Consider the following 15,770-nt stretch of genomic DNA (forward strand, 5'->3'; position numbering starts at 1 on the left):
TATATATATATATATATATATATATATACGTATGTACATATTCTCTTTCACTGTAAATATTTTTACAAGTAAACGGCAATTATAACTTTTGGTTTCTATTAATAAAAAAATTATCATAGCTTTCAATTTTATTTTCTCAAAAAAGTATCAACTTTCTTAAAGAAATCTCGGAATATTTAATATCTAAGTTGGCTTTTCCTTACCTTTTAATAATTGTTTATTATATTAATATGTCATCTTATAAACGAAGTTACCTCTCATGGTTCTTGCATATTTTTATCTGTTACAGATTATATTTCCATTACTTTTTACAAATATGACTGATAAAGTAGATATCGAAGCCACGGTTAATGGTGGAGGGTCTACTGGTCAGTCGGGTGCTATACGTTGGGGTATTTCATGGGGTTTACGTAGCTTTGTTGATAAACCAACAATCGACAGAATGCGAGTTGGTAAGGAACAATCAATTTGGCAAAATATATTAATACAATATATATATGTATATATATGTCGCAATAAAACTGTATTAATGTTAATTAAATATATGATAGATAATTAAAAAGTTACTGTTCTTTTCAAACAGCTGGACTTCTAACAAGAGACTGGAGGATACGTGAAAGAAAGAAGCCCGGTCAAGAAGGTGCTAGAAGAAAATTCTCTTGGAACAAACGTTAACTCTTATTATCATGTAATTTTCACATTGCACGCATTAAAATTATATGAAATGGCGCCATAGAAAAATATCTCGTTATACAATAAAATTTATTCACGGAAATAAAGCTAGTTATTTGATATCGAATAAGAAAGTAGAGAGAGACGCATAATTTTTCTACTTAAGGTCTTACCAAGAAAGCAGGATGTGCTGCAATTTCACATCTCTTTTAAGAGTACACACGTACATTTGCCTTCACATTTCTTCCAAGGGTATTAGACCAAGTAATTTCATACCTTGTGCAAGAACATTTCTAGCAACATGAAAAAGCAGCAGTCTTTGACTAGCAACATCAGGCAATTCATCCTTTACTCTTAATGAATTAAAAGCTTTATTAATTGCATTACTAAAAAAGAAAGAGAACTTGTGCATATTTCTGTACATATTGTACATAGTTAGATAATTGTGAAAAAAATGTTTGAGTCTTGGAGTTTGTATCTCATACCTTAGATTGAAAAGATATACCGTTAATATACAGGGTTCTAATTCTTCATATGATTTCAGCACTACTTCTTCAAACTTAGCAATTAATATGACCAATTCATCAACAACTTCTTCTTGTAATAAACTTGGCTCACATTTCGAAGTTAGGACAGCACCGCACTTGCGCTCCAAGCTTCCTAATCTACAATGTGTATATTGTAATTTCACACCAGTGTCCCCTTTCAACTGACCTTACAAAAAAGATAAGGACAAAAATTAATCAATACGCATATAAAATCACATAATTTTTTCACGATAATATATAGATCACTTACATCAAATGCTGTATTCCAATCAAACGTATAATCTCGTTCTCGTTTTCTTTTTAAATCATTAACTATCATTGCGGAAATGCCTAATATATCCGAGCTGTTATCAGATGAATCTAGACAAACTTTAGTAGCTGCAAAAGTTTCTCTATTATAAAACTAATTCTATATAAACTTAGATATTACATAATTAATATTAAAATTAACATACTATGTGAGTCAATTTGTTTCTGTTTTATGATATCTTTGGCAGTATCTAAGATATCTTCTAAAAATATAACATTTCCCTTTCTCGTACGCATACCGTGCAATCGGCCAAATTTTATATGTTTGAGTTTTTCAGCCCACGGCATTTGCATTTGTTTTAATATTTCTAACAAATTTGAGAAATGACTTACTTGTGTATTATCCACCACATAATACATACAGTCAAAATCATTCTTTTCAAATCTATCAATAGCTGCAGCGATATCTCTAGCTATGTACAAAGTGGAGCCATCGCTCTTGATTATAGGAACGCTTTTCTCATTGCTCAGATTCACAACTTTTCTATTTTGCTCGTCCCTTATTAGTAATTGCATTTTTTCCATCAATGTAACTATTTTCTTGATATTTTTGGCATTGTACATAGATTCCCAATGATATTCGTCAAATGTAATACCAATTCTGCTATAAACCCTTTTTAATTCCTCAACAGTATACTGTTTAAATATGCTCCACTGTTCATGTGCAATTCCTGTACCACTTTCCAAATCATTAAATATTTTTCTCGCACGATCTAATACAGAAGAATCAGTTTCAGCTAATTTGTTGGCACTAACATATGCTGCGTACAAGGCTTTTATAGGATTTCTTTTCATTTCATCCTCATTAGTACCTGTTATATCAATTCCTAATTGAACTAAGCCATATTGTGTGCCCCAGTCACCCAAATAATTTATTTTTTTCACCTTATTGTTTACAAAACTATTGATGTTAACAACATAATTTCCTATTATTGTAGATCTCAAGTGTCCTACATGAAAAGGTTTTGCAATATTAGGTGAACTAAATTCTACTATTATATTTTTTTTATTATTCACAAAGGTTGGAGCCGACACTGTTGAACAGTTGTGTTCCAAAAGTTCTTTAACACATCTATCTCTGGAAATATTAAAAGAGATAGCATTATTTTCTATATTAATGGTGTCAAAAATACCATTTGGCTCATTATTTATGATATTTTGTGCTTCTTTCTGTATATTATATTGTCTAGTTCTTAATGGAAGTAGGAAAGAATAGATTCCTTCTGTTTTACATGTTTTCAAATGCAAATAAGATGCAACATTGGATATATTTATATTGTTACCGTTTGGCAAGGATTCTGTAATCTGAAAACAAAAATATAATTAGATAAATAATAATAAAAAATAAATTTCAAATCATTGAACATTTTATGACTTTGGAAAAAAATACCTTTTTTAAAATTGCAGTTTTCATTCTATTACTCATGTTTAATTATTTAAAGATTATGTGAACAATTATCTGGTTATTTATAAAAGTTATAAAGAATGGTACTAGTTACGAAGGAATGATTTTTTTTATAGTAAGATAACACACACAACAAGCCAATAATGTCAATTAACGTTGTTAATCCAACGTTTCATACAAGCAATGTTAAATAATAAAATAAAAAATTTTCTGATTACAATAATAGGTTAGAATTGATACGCTCCAAAATAATATTACTGATAGATGTCGCTAATGTCGCCTAAACTGAAATATAACTAGAATTTTGTTGAAAGGTTGGCAATAAAATCTTTGTTAATTTTAAAATACAGTGCATACATAAATTACAGAAACACGGATAAAAATAAGAATATCAATAAAATTTTACTCAAAATATATTTAATATTTAATAAATAATTATAAATTGTTACGTACGTTATATTCCCTTTTAAAATAAAAATTTCCATTTATTAACTTCATTTAATTAATAAAATACAATCGCGCGCACATGATTTACAGATAAAATTATTATTATTGATTAATAAATACGGAAGGGTAATATAAACTAATAAAATTGTTATCAAAGGCATTAAAAAATACGTATTCATTACCTAATAATAAGTTTCAATTTTCTAAAATTATATTAACACAATTTTATGTATTTTCTAGAATACTACAATACAATCCTTGCAGCGAATTAATTTATTAGGCGAGGATATAGTTCCTAGCAATAATTATCTTAAATAAAAAAATTATTATTTGTATCACTTGAAATATCACTTATTCTTATATATATTTTAACTTTAAAAGATAAGAAAATTAATTTATTAACATAAAATATCAATTACATTCTCATGTATGTGTACTGTTATTACATATATTCAACCTAAGTAATAACATGTACTAATTAAAGCTATTATTTGTTCATATTTAAATAAATACATACATATATGTGTATATATGCATATATATACGCTATGTGTATATATTTTATATGAAATATATACATGTAAAATAATAATAATTAATATATTCATGACATTATTAATCATCTTAATATATTATGAGAATGAGTGTTTATTATACATATATATTATTTCCACGCTGTAGAAACGTTATAGCTACAAATCTGAAATCTATATTATGTCAATAATTCGTATAAAGACATGTTAAAGTACTAATCCAAGGAATGAATTACTCTAATATACTGTTATATATAATATAAAAAAATAATACAAAAAATACCGTGTATGTGCAGACATGTAATACACTCGTTTCGTATATGATCTCAAACTTCGTGATCGATTAAATATGCGTCCTTTCTGAAAGAGTAACGTGGCGGATTGTGGCAAGGTAGTAGCCAAAATATTGGATGGCTCTTTCCACATACTTGAGACAACAGCGTAAACGTTCGTGGTGTATTCTTGTGATAGCGTTGCTGTATACCTTGCACGCGCTCCACGGCAGTTTCATCGCCTAGGATCGCTTGGAATTGATCAATTAGAATCGCTATGACAAACATACCAAATAACCCCGACTCCAAAACTAATGTTACACAATGTAAACTGCAACAGGTATTCAACATTAGTATTCCAGTTATCATAAATTTCTCATGAGAAAGTAAGTACATACATGCGATTTTGTTTGACTGCAATATCGTTATTGCATTGCGGGCAGTCATAAATCCAGGACGTAATGACTAAAATAATAGCGTAGACAGCTAATGCACCAACGTACACTAGAAACTGTATGAAGTACTTTTGATTCCTCTCGCCGACGCAGTTGTTGATCCTTAAATAAGAAAGTTAAAACTTTAATAAATCCAAATGAATGGAACATTAATCGTTTAAATACAATGAGATTAATTTAAAAATTAATTAGTTATTATATCGATTTTTTAATGTATTACTATTGTTTTCCATACAGCTCATATAGTTACCATGGACAATGATGATCCATTTTTCTGATACAACGTTTACAAATTCTACAATGATGTGCTCTAGGTGGTCTATATGTTTCACATCTAGTACACACTGTCCAATCGTCCTTCTCATCACTCTCATGATCGTCGCTTCCTCCGGAGACATGAATATCGGAAAAGTCCATTCTACTTTGTGGTAAGGGTACTATACCTGGATCACTGCAGACTGCTTTCAAATGTGCCATCAGAAGAAGAAGTACAACAGTATTAAATGCTATTATATGAAATGGACACCATAAGCTGGGAACAAGATATATAATATTGCTGAATGTATTTTTCAAGAAGAAAGTGTAATAAATTAGAAAGACTAACAAAAAAATAAATGTGAGATGTCACGTAAAATATGAAAAACTCGATATTAATAACTTAATATTAATAACTTAATGTTGATAATTCTTGTTGACAAACATGTGTTATACGAACCTGTCTTGCATAGTGTGTAACACGATCCATCGTACCACAACGTAGTCAGCGTAGAATACTGCCACATAGGTGACGATAATGCATACAATGCCACAGGGATCTCGGACGAACATTTTTTGTTTTCGCAAACGGCACGCAGCGATTAATATTGCAGTTCTTCATCGCTGTGCGCACAAGTGTCATGTCATCTGCTTTCGGGAGGACCACATTATTAATTGTTCAGAGTTGATACAGTCAGCAGGTATCCGTCGTGACGCCGATCGACGAGTTAATGCATAATCCGTGCAGAATCGTTGTGTTGACTTGACTTGACGAGCTTAACGTTTAGAGAGAAAGTTTTGACGGAAGTGTGGTGGGATGCTTGGATCTTGGCCTTTTTATTGGCAAGGTCTTTGATCGTTCAGAGAAAAGAAATTCTTCCTTTTTTAATCCTCTTTCTTGGATTTCCAGTCTACCGAGAAATGAAATTAATTGGAAAGTGGAGTAGTAGAGGCCGATGTGTCAAACGGCACTACTCTGATTTCGCTGGCAAGTAGCGGTGGCGGCAGCAGATACGTAGTCTGATACGGGCTTTAATCTCTAACGTGTAATCTGATACGAGCTTTAGTGCAAAGTCATACGAAAGTAAAAAAAAAGAGTGGCAAATTTGGTCGCTCGCATTACACTGAATTAGCATATATTTAAAAAAGTTACTTTGTAAAATAAATGCAGTGGTATATATAATACAATCAACTTATTGTACATATATGTATATACATAACAATATTGTAATCATATTTAAAATATTTATATACTTTTACATTTAACTTTTTTCAATTTCATGTTAAGCAACTATTAGTATACACTAATCTAAAGCAGTGATCGAATTTGCTACAATTTGGATGCTTTCCAGCAAAAGACACAGATGACACAGATTGCTTTCTATTTAGGAGACAAAAACATCATTCTATCCTTTTTGACATGCAATGAATAACAAAGGTAGAACGACACTTGTGTCTTCTGCTGGAAAATACTATTTATAAATTTGTCATCGTTGTAAAAATATAACTCTCTTGAATCATCGACTCAATCTTCTCGACTATATCGGTCGAAAAAATCGGATGAATCCAATTTGTGCCATGGGACGGATTTGGTTTATGTTGTTTTTTTCTATACCTATGGCACATTTCTGAAGTCCTGGAAGTTTTCCTAGTCGATAACCAATGGTGTGACGTTGCATCTGCGTGTTTGTATTTTGATTGGAAAGCATTCTACTTGCATATTCGCAATATCCAATCGTGTGATAAGTATGACCACGTGGTAATTTACGAGCGCGACATTGGTATCCCGTAGTGACGCAAATCCCGCAAGCCTATCATATCCTTCAGGATCGTGGTGGTGACTTTCGGTCGTCCGATGTCCGACGGTCCTCGGGTCCTCCGTGCCTCCGTCTCATTTCACTTTGCGTTACCGGTAAGGAGAGTCGTGTGTCTCACGGTAATGGGGCGATAATTTCGCTCCACGTTAATTTAATTAGATCTCGTGGCCCGAAGTGCGCCGCTCGCTCCTCGTAACCGACGTTGTACTGTTTCAGGCAAATCACCGTTAAACTGGCTACGTAATAGGCATTTATTACTTGGCCGGATTTCTTTATTACGGTAGAGTAAGTAGCAACTTGAAGACTCTGCTGTCCGTGTTGTGTGCGGAGAAGCGTGCGTGTCTTCTTTCCCTACCTTGGTAGACACTTTCCCGGTTAGATGCTTGGGCCTCGTTCCTCGTTCTTGGCACAGTTTTCATTCCGTCCCGTCATTTCCCTTCGTCTCGGATTTTCTCCCGCGATCGGCCCTTCTTCTCGCCAAAAAACGTGCAGATGTTGGCCCCCGACGCGAGAGGTTAGCGATCTCGTGACGTGTCAAGTTAACGCTCCATTCCATATGGTGGTTTCAGGTCTCAGCCATTGGTCATTGACGTGTACTTGGCGTGCGTCCGTTTGTCGTTTCCCGGCCACGATGCTCCTCCGGAAGCATTGCAAAATTCTGTTTTCAGCTTTGGAAAAGATATCGTCCATTTAGCTACGCACGCCTCGCGCGGCATGAGTCGCGCGCGATATCTATCGTTTCCGCAAAATCCGGGTCGCCTTGAAAGAATTTATGTCGAATGCGAGAAAAAAAAATATACTGTTGCGAAATTCTATCGCGATTCGATCGGCCTTTGTGAAAAGGCCCGGGTACGTTTCCTCGCGATTATTCGGGTTATTCAGGAGAAAATTTATCGTCGGTATTAACTATCGACGTCCCAGCAGATAATTTATCTTTTTCGTCGCAAAGTTAAGATTTAATAAAGTATCGCCGTGTAATAAGTAGTGTAATCTTGAGTTTAAGTAAAATGAGATTTTTATGTAAATACGTGCGCATTTGTATGTGCAAATATATATGTTGTCAAGGTGCTCCCCATATTTTTTTTTATTTACTTTGCAATAAAAAATTGTATGTGTGTACGAATATATGAAGCATGTGTGTATTAAAATATAAATGTATATGTATACATGTAAATATAAATTTTGCTATTTTTGTTAATTTATTAATTTTTATATTATTATTGATATTATATGAATTATTTGTATTAATAATTAAAAATAAGAATTACATTTTTATTTATATGTATGTTATTATGTATTTACAAAAGGATTGTTAGAAAGGTAGAATATTTCTGATTTATATTATAGTGCTACTGTAAGGACTTGGCACGAAACAGGACATCCGAAAAATGCAGCAGCAATCAGTAATGGAAGAGGGAACGGCCTACGAGCCACCTACTTACGACGAGACATTCCCTGTCCTCCCCGAATCATCTAGCTCCAATTCTGGACCGTTAAACATATTTTCCATAAGTAACAACTTACAACTTGGTCGTATTACTATTACACAGGTAAAGGTTTATAAGAATTGATTTCTTATATGACTTGTTAAATGTATAGATTTTTTTTAATGGAAGACTTGCTGCAAGGGTGAACTAATCTACATTTTGTAAAAAAATTGAGTAAAATCTAAAATTAAAGTGATAGAAAAAATGCCAACATCATGTGTTTACACTATGAGACTAACTCACAACATAGTCAAATGTGATGTTAGTATTTTTTCTATCATTTTTTAACTTTAGAATTTGTTTATTCCATTTTTACTAATGTATTGCAGCAAGTCCATTTATTATAATTAAAGATATACACATGAATTTATAGTTTTATCACAAAAAAATTAAAATTGCATTTTACTGTACGAAAAAGTACTTATTCTTTTACATATTTTTTCTACTTTCATGTAGATGTTCCGCGTACCAGGGGAAGAACGCAAGTTTGATCATAGTGATAAATTTGGCGAACGCGAATCTATTCGTACATGTAAAACTATCATGAAAGAGACAAACACTATTATCGAAATTGCATCGTCTAAGGATCAGTCTCTAACGTTTCTCATAACTGGAAAGCAAAATCAGGTTTTAGAAGCCAAACGGCGTATTCTGACAACGTTTCAAACTCAGGTAATCCTCTATTAAGAGATACACATGAATACATAACTTATTACTTTGCAAATATATACATTTTTTATTATTAAATAGAATGATTTCAATATTTTAACATTTTAACTTATTATTTTTTATTACATTCTTGTAATCTTCCATAAATATACATAAATTATTCTGTATTTTCATCAATTTTTTGTAGGCAAGCAAGCAGATTAGTATTCCTAAGGATCATCATCGTTGGATTCTTGGAAAGCAAGGGCAGAGGCTAAAAGATCTAGAGCAGAAAACTGCTACAAAAATTAACGTACCTGGTGTCCAAGATCAATCAGATATAATAACAATTACAGGAACAAAGGAAGGCATTGAAAAGGCTGAACATGAAATCAGAGTTATTTCTGATGAACAGGTAATTTTTAAAATAATAAATTACTGTATACACAGATATGTCTATTCTATCTATAATTGCACTTGTTGCAAGATAGTGCATGCATATACAATAAATTTTGTCATAAATATTGCAGTCTAGGAAGGCTTTTGAAAGGATAACTGTGCCAAAAATATATCATCCATTTATATACGGTGCACATAACGAAAATCTCAATGCTATGATGGCAGAAACTGGTGCTCGCATCAATATTCCTCCTGCATCAGTACAGCAGGATGAAATAACTATCGCTGGCGAGAAGGAAGGAGTCTTGGCTGCAAAACAAAAGATCGATAGTATCTACAAGGATATGGTAAGTTAATAACACTATTTTATATAATTTTATTAGCACATATATAAGTAATATGTAAATTTTTAATTCAGGCAAAAAGATGTACTACAGTATCCGTAGAAGTTCCCAAATCTCAGCATAAGTATGTAATTGGGCCTCGTGGTAGTACTATAGCGGAAATATTACAAACAACTGGAGTGAGCGTAGAAATGCCTGCACCTGACTCGGCAACTGGTACCATAACTCTTAGAGGACCCCAAGAGAAGCTCGGTCAGGGTAAGCAATTTAAAATTATTAATTAGTTTTTAAATACTATATCTTTAGATAACATATTAATTATTACACATTTATTTATATTCTCATTTATGTAGCACTTAACAAGGTATACGAAAAGGCAAATAGTGTTCGCACTGCTGTGGTGGAGGCTCCGGTATGGATACATAAATACATCATTGGCCGCAAAGGTGTAAATATCAAAAAAATTACTCAAGAAATGCCAAAAGTAAACGTAGAATTTACTGGAAAAGAAGATAAAATCAAGATAGAAGGCCCACCTGAAGAAGTAGAAAAAGCACAAAACGAATTGCAGCTTATGGCCAACGATCTTATATCAAAGCTTACTTTCACAGAATTAAATGTTGACCCGAGATTCTACAAGCATATCATTGGGAAAAATGGTTGTAACGGTAAGTATTTAATATCGTTTGCAATTTTTAATAACATCTTGTAATGCAAAGAAGAATATCTGAGTTTGTATTAAATTTATTCTGCTTTTATTAAAGTGAATCGTGTTAAGGAAGGAACGGGTGTAGTGATTAGTATTTCTGAAAATGATGGCAGTAACGTTATCCGTATTGAAGGTAATCATGCTGGGGTATCAAAAGCTCAAACGGTACGTATTATATTTTTAATTAGTATCAAGTATCGTTATTAAATCAGTGAAAAAAATATTAATGTTTTTATTTTATAAATAATATAGGAACTTGTAGAAATGGTTAAAAAACTAGAAAATGAGAAAGAAAAGGATGTGATTATAGATCACAGATATTATCGTAACATAATTGGGAATAAAGGAGATAATATCAAAGAAATTAGAGATAAATTTAATCAAGTACAAATTATTATACCTGGACCAGGTAAACAATTTATATACATAATTTTATACTGCATTAATTTATAATATCACAATAAAGCATTTATATCGTTCCAACATTGCTTACAATTTTTATCAGCTAATCAATTTTTTTTTAGGTGAAAAAGGAGATATAGTGAAAATTAGAGGACCTAAAGAAGATGTAGATAAGTGCCATAAACATCTAATGAAGTTGGTGAAAGAACTTAACGAAAGCAATCATGTATTGGAAGTACCTATTTTTAAACAGTTTCATAAGTTTGTTATTGGAAAAGGCGGTGTTAACATCCGTAAGGTTTGTATCAGGTTTTGTATTCGTTTTTCTACTAATTGCATTTATTATGACTTTAATTTTATTTATTATGAATTATGTGATACAGATTAGGGAAGAAACGCAAACAAAAATCGATTTGCCTGCAGAAGGTGAGAAGAGTGATGTTATAACTATCACTGGAAAAAAGGAAAATGTGGAAAAAGCGAAAGAAATGATACAAAAGATTCAAAATGAATTGGTAATTTGTTAATGTTCTATATACAATAAGTGTAAATTATTAAGAGATTTCTGCGAATACATAAATATTTATCACACTAGGCTAATATCGTTACCGAAGAGATCACTATTCCACCAAAGTTTTATAATTCTCTTATTGGTACCGGAGGTAAATTGATACATTCTATTATGGAAGATTGCGGAGGTGTCACGATCAAATTCCCTACGGCAGAAAGTAGAAGTGATAAGGTAAAAGAGAAAAAAAAATTTTGGTCAAATTATAATTGTTGTATGGATAAATGTATACCCTTGTATGTACACATAGGTTTGCATCAGAGGTCCAAAAGACGATGTGGAGAAAGCAAAAGCGCAGCTCTTAGAACTAAGCAATGAAAAGCAATTATCTAGTTTCTCGGCTGAAGTACGTGCCAAAGTTCAACATCATAAATTCCTTATTGGAAAGAATGGTGCCAACATCAAAAAGGTAGAGTGCACAAATTCAATATATTGTATTTCCAGATTCTATTTGGAAAGTAAATTTTTACATAAATTTTTTTTTGTTATAGATAAGAGAATCCACAGGTGCACGAATTATGTTCCCGACGGAGGAAGATCAAGATAAGGAAGTGATTACAATTATGGGAAAGAAAGAAGCGGTTGAGAAGGCTAAAGCCGATTTAGAAGCTACGATTAAAGAGATTGTATGAGAATCGTTATTTTCGAATAATTCATATAAATATAGATTATATCTCTGAAATCTTTTTTAACATATTTACAGGACAATATTATCGAGGGTGAAATTCGTATCGATCCTAAGCATCACAGACATTTTGTAGCACGAAGAGGCGGTGTACTGCACCGAATTGCTGACGAATGCGGTGGTGTGCAGATTTCATTTCCTCGGGCAGGTGTCGATAGCGATCGCGTTAGTTTAAAAGGGTCGCATGAGTGCATAGAAGCGGCGAAACAACGAATGCGAGAAATCGTTCAGGAACTAGTAAGTTTGTAGAACGAACACCGAATGTATTATCAAGCATATATGCTTACTATGTTTTTTCAATTTAGGAATCTATGGTAACGGTGGAATGCGTAATACCGCAAAGACATCATCGTACAGTAATGGGTGCAAAGGGTCGCAAAGTGCAAAACATAACGTCTGAATATGACGTGCAAATTAAATTCCCCGATCGCGACATATATGGTTAGTACACTGTTTTCATTGTCTCTTATGCAAATATATTCACCACGAATTGTTAATTTGATTGAATCAGTAAAAATTTTTGATTTTGCATTATTCTAGACGAGCAAAAAGCGGAACAAGTTAACGGTGAAAATGGAGAAGGTATGGAAATTATTCCAGCTTGCGATATAATTCGTATTACCGGTCAACCTGAAAACGTTGCTGCCGCTAAGCAAGCTTTACTCGATCTCGTCCCTATCACGATTCAAGTTAGTTAATATTCTTGTACTAATGTACTCTCATAATTATAGAACTAGTCTTAAGCAAGATTTTTCCTCTTTGCATTTAGGTTGACGTTCCGTTTGATTTCCATCGTTCGATAATTGGCCAGAAAGGTAAAGATGTGCGTGAATTAATGAATACATATGACGTACACATCATGCTTTCTCCAGCGGAGGAAAAGTTGGATTACATCAAAGTAATTTCGTTATACATTGATTATTGGAATAATAATATAAGTATTTATCTCATATACTTATCTTTTATCTATTTCTTAGATTTCTGGAACACCATCCTGCGTTCAAAGTGCCAAGGAAGCTATCCTTGAAAAATGCGAGTCTTTGAAGGCCGAACGAGAAGATCGAGCATTAAAATCGTTTGAATTAAAGGTAAGTTCATTATTAATTCATGATTGATTTTTCAACAAATTAAAGTTTAGAATATTTTGAAAAAAAGATGTCGAATATTTTTTAAAGAAAAATAATAAATAATATAAATAATAACACATCAAATGTTATCTCGTTATGAATTACATAATTCACATTTATTCAATTAGCTTGAAGTTGATCCGGAATATCATCCAAAAATTATTGGGCGAAAAGGAGCGGTGATCAGTAAAATACGTAGTGATCACGACGTTCAAATTATCTTCCCGCGCAAGGGTGATTCCGAGGAACATATTATTACAATAATGGGATATGAGAAGAATGCATTCAGTGCACGAGATGATATTATGAAGATTGTCAATGAATTGGTAAGTCAGTTTTTATATAAATACTTCTATAAAAATATCCCTATTGAAATAAAGTATTATAGTTTATATATACTTCTTTGTCCTCCAAAATGATTCAACGGAACAGTCACAAAAATACTTTATACTAAGGGTTTTATTTAATACAATTTATTATTTTCTCTTATTCACTTGTTAGAATGGTTTAACAAAAGAGGAAGTGCAGATACACGCTGCAGTTCATTCACGTTTAATCGGTGCAAAAGGTAGAAATATCCGTAAAATAATGGAGGAATTTAAAGTTGACATAAAGTTTCCAAGAAAAACCGATGCTGACCCCAATATCGTAACTATCGTGGGAGCGGAAGACAAAGTAGCCGAAGCAAGGGAACGTTTACTGAATCTAGAGGAGGAATACGTAAGTGACGTTTGCTTAAAGCCATTTATAACGTAAGTAGAATTTTAAAACTATAATTGACAAAAAAATACAATGACAGATGCAAGATGTGATAGAAAACGAATATCGTGAAAGTTTGCGTTCACCTCAACGTGATGACGGTAGCAACATCGGTGGCAGTGAGAATGATACCGGCTTCATCGTGAAAGGCGGACCATGGGAACAGCAACAGCAGCCTCAAAGCGCACCGAATACAGCTAGTGTAGAGGAATTCCCGCAATTCGCTGGTTACTCTCATGTACCCGTTGTAACTCCAGACGGCCCTTGGGGAATTAAGCGTTAAACTATAAATCTGAAAAAATTCACACTAAAAACCAATTGATGAAACCTAATAAGTTAACGAGATGTAAGGTAACTTTCCTCTGACAAACGGTATGTAAAACACATATGAGCGTACACATATACACATACACACATGAAACACATCTTACACTTGCATATGCACTTGTGTTGGGTGGTTCCCTGTTCCATTACTGACGTTGTTGCTGCATACGACCTGGCCATTCTATTGGACTCTGACACTGGTTTACTACACACAACGTTTGACGACGATGTTTATATTTACAATTCATAATACCGATGTCCTATGTATCTGTAACTGTAATGCATGTTGTCCTGAGTTCGTCGCCATGTCACTCGGTCCAGTCGGGCGTACACATGTACGTCAATTTAATCTCGTGGCTTTCATTTTTAATGATATGCTTTCCAGGTACAGATATGTTGTACTTAAGACTGTGGCTTCGTGGGAAATAATCGGGTCAGCGTTCTGCGGAACAAGACTAAATCCTCAAAAATTCCGAAGTAGAATTATTCTGTAGTATTTTCTACTTTACAGAAATCCAAATTGTCCGTGAATACAATTTGTATTCTACGATTAAACAAATTTTTGTGTATATTAGTTTCTTCCCGCAGAAACTGGCCGATTTATTCGTGTATTATATTATTTTCACAGATAATCTTTGTATTACGTATAGACCACTAACAGTCATACGTTGATCTTAGCATAATAATTTGTTAATTTATTTATATCTTTTTTTGTACATATATCACATTTTCTCGTTATTTTGTGCCACTTAAGTGAAGTGGTTTCTAAACTACATCACGATTGTTGAAATTTATATTATAAAATTTTCATGAATCAAAAAAAAAAAGAGGAAAACGTAGGGGCTTTCTAGGGAAAAATTTGTTCCTTAGGGGGGTTACGCAATTTTTAATTACATTAATTGTTACCAACTCGACTTACATCTCTGTGATTTTAATACAAATGAGAGATCTGTCGATGCATTGAATGCATACTTATCAATAATGATGTCCAAATAACAAGATTTGTAATCGGAGGTTGAAACCAGTATAATCTTCATCAGTAAATGAAATTTTTGATGCTGTATAGAAACAGGAAAATGTGTTTTATGCCATTTCTCACATTTGCATTGTTCTCAGTAAATAGAAATCATTTTCTTGTACCTGTAACATCAAAATGAATTATTATACTATTTTTAATCATTATAAGAAATCAATGTTGTATGTTCAAGAAACACGATATTTAGAAGAAGGCCTTGATCCCGCGTCGCTTATTCATTAAGACTATGTTCCATTGCATGCGTAATGCGCATAATGTATCATTTATCCTTGTTTAACACTCTGCGAACAAGGATAAAATGATACCTCAAGCGCATTAATGCGTGCAACGGAACGGAGTCTAAGATATACGTGAAATCGGCACTCTGCAGAGAATGGTCAAATTAAATCTGTTGAATGATGTTATGAATAGTGAACGATACACGAATTCCTTTCGATAGCCGGCTTTATTTATTCGTTCTACTTTTGTACACCGTTTGATGTGCAAGTCTTTGCATTCTACTATTTATGAGGCCAACTAGCTAAGAAAAGGATATTCAGTTCAAGTGCCTTGTCTATTTTCTTCGAGAC

The 15,770-nt window shown here is 32.9% G+C and overlaps 4 protein-coding genes across 6 annotated transcripts in view; 2 read left to right on the forward strand and 2 right to left on the reverse strand.

Moving 5' to 3' along the window:
* wtrw (ankyrin repeat domain 61 water witch) overlaps positions 1 to 349 on the forward strand; it is a 9,801-nt gene extending 9,452 nt beyond the window's left edge. Inside the window, exon 3 of the mRNA XM_018506690.1 lies at positions 290 to 349. The gene's annotated coding sequence lies outside the window, so the exon portion shown is untranslated. The remainder of the gene's footprint in view (positions 1 to 289) is intronic.
* Positions 350 to 673: 324 nt separating this feature from the next.
* Positions 674 to 2,983, reverse strand: ArgRS-m (arginyl-tRNA synthetase, mitochondrial). Of its 2 annotated transcripts, XM_018506966.1 has the most exons (5): positions 2,920 to 2,983; positions 1,676 to 2,834; positions 1,471 to 1,598; positions 1,158 to 1,381; positions 674 to 1,058 (listed from the first exon to the last, which is right to left on the reverse strand). In XM_018506966.1, the coding sequence occupies exons 1-5, from the start codon at positions 2,953 to 2,955 to the stop codon at positions 908 to 910; spliced, it is 1,698 nt and encodes a 565-aa protein (XP_018362468.1). In that variant the 5' UTR covers positions 2,956 to 2,983; the 3' UTR covers positions 674 to 907. The 2 variants fall into 2 exon arrangements, with proteins under 2 accessions (XP_018362468.1, XP_018362469.1); XM_018506967.1 differs by lacking the exon at positions 674 to 1,058 and having other exon boundaries at positions 1,222 to 1,337.
* Positions 2,984 to 4,070: 1,087 nt separating this feature from the next.
* On the reverse strand, positions 4,071 to 5,924 carry Dnz1 (DNZDHHC/NEW1 zinc finger protein 11). The gene is made up of 4 exons (XM_018506792.1): positions 5,357 to 5,924; positions 4,892 to 5,173; positions 4,585 to 4,743; positions 4,071 to 4,517 (listed from the first exon to the last, which is right to left on the reverse strand). Exons 1-4 carry the CDS (start codon positions 5,467 to 5,469, stop codon positions 4,241 to 4,243), a joined length of 831 nt encoding a protein of 276 aa, XP_018362294.1. The 5' UTR covers positions 5,470 to 5,924; the 3' UTR covers positions 4,071 to 4,240.
* Positions 5,925 to 6,697: 773 nt separating this feature from the next.
* Positions 6,698 to 15,088, forward strand: Dp1 (satellite-binding protein 1 Dp1). Of its 2 annotated transcripts, XM_018506872.1 has the most exons (23): positions 6,698 to 6,808; positions 6,930 to 6,998; positions 8,061 to 8,263; positions 8,657 to 8,872; positions 9,057 to 9,263; positions 9,379 to 9,594; positions 9,666 to 9,849; positions 9,945 to 10,259; positions 10,356 to 10,465; positions 10,553 to 10,709; positions 10,825 to 11,000; positions 11,086 to 11,217; positions 11,298 to 11,444; positions 11,521 to 11,679; positions 11,762 to 11,896; positions 11,974 to 12,192; positions 12,261 to 12,396; positions 12,496 to 12,644; positions 12,725 to 12,853; positions 12,933 to 13,043; positions 13,211 to 13,408; positions 13,584 to 13,802; positions 13,882 to 15,088. In XM_018506872.1, the coding sequence occupies exons 3-23, from the start codon at positions 8,102 to 8,104 to the stop codon at positions 14,122 to 14,124; spliced, it is 3,720 nt and encodes a 1,239-aa protein (XP_018362374.1). In that variant the 5' UTR covers positions 6,698 to 6,808; positions 6,930 to 6,998; positions 8,061 to 8,101; the 3' UTR covers positions 14,125 to 15,088. The 2 variants fall into 2 exon arrangements, with proteins under 2 accessions (XP_018362374.1, XP_018362375.1); XM_018506873.1 differs by lacking the exon at positions 6,930 to 6,998 and having other exon boundaries at positions 13,882 to 14,124.
* The last annotated feature ends 682 nt before the right edge of the window (positions 15,089 to 15,770 follow it).

The sequence above is a fragment of the Trachymyrmex cornetzi genome, unplaced genomic scaffold (genome assembly GCF_001594075.2).
Source record: "Trachymyrmex cornetzi isolate Tcor2-1 unplaced genomic scaffold, Tcor1.1 scaffold23, whole genome shotgun sequence".
NCBI lineage: Eukaryota > Metazoa > Arthropoda > Insecta > Hymenoptera > Formicidae > Trachymyrmex > Trachymyrmex cornetzi.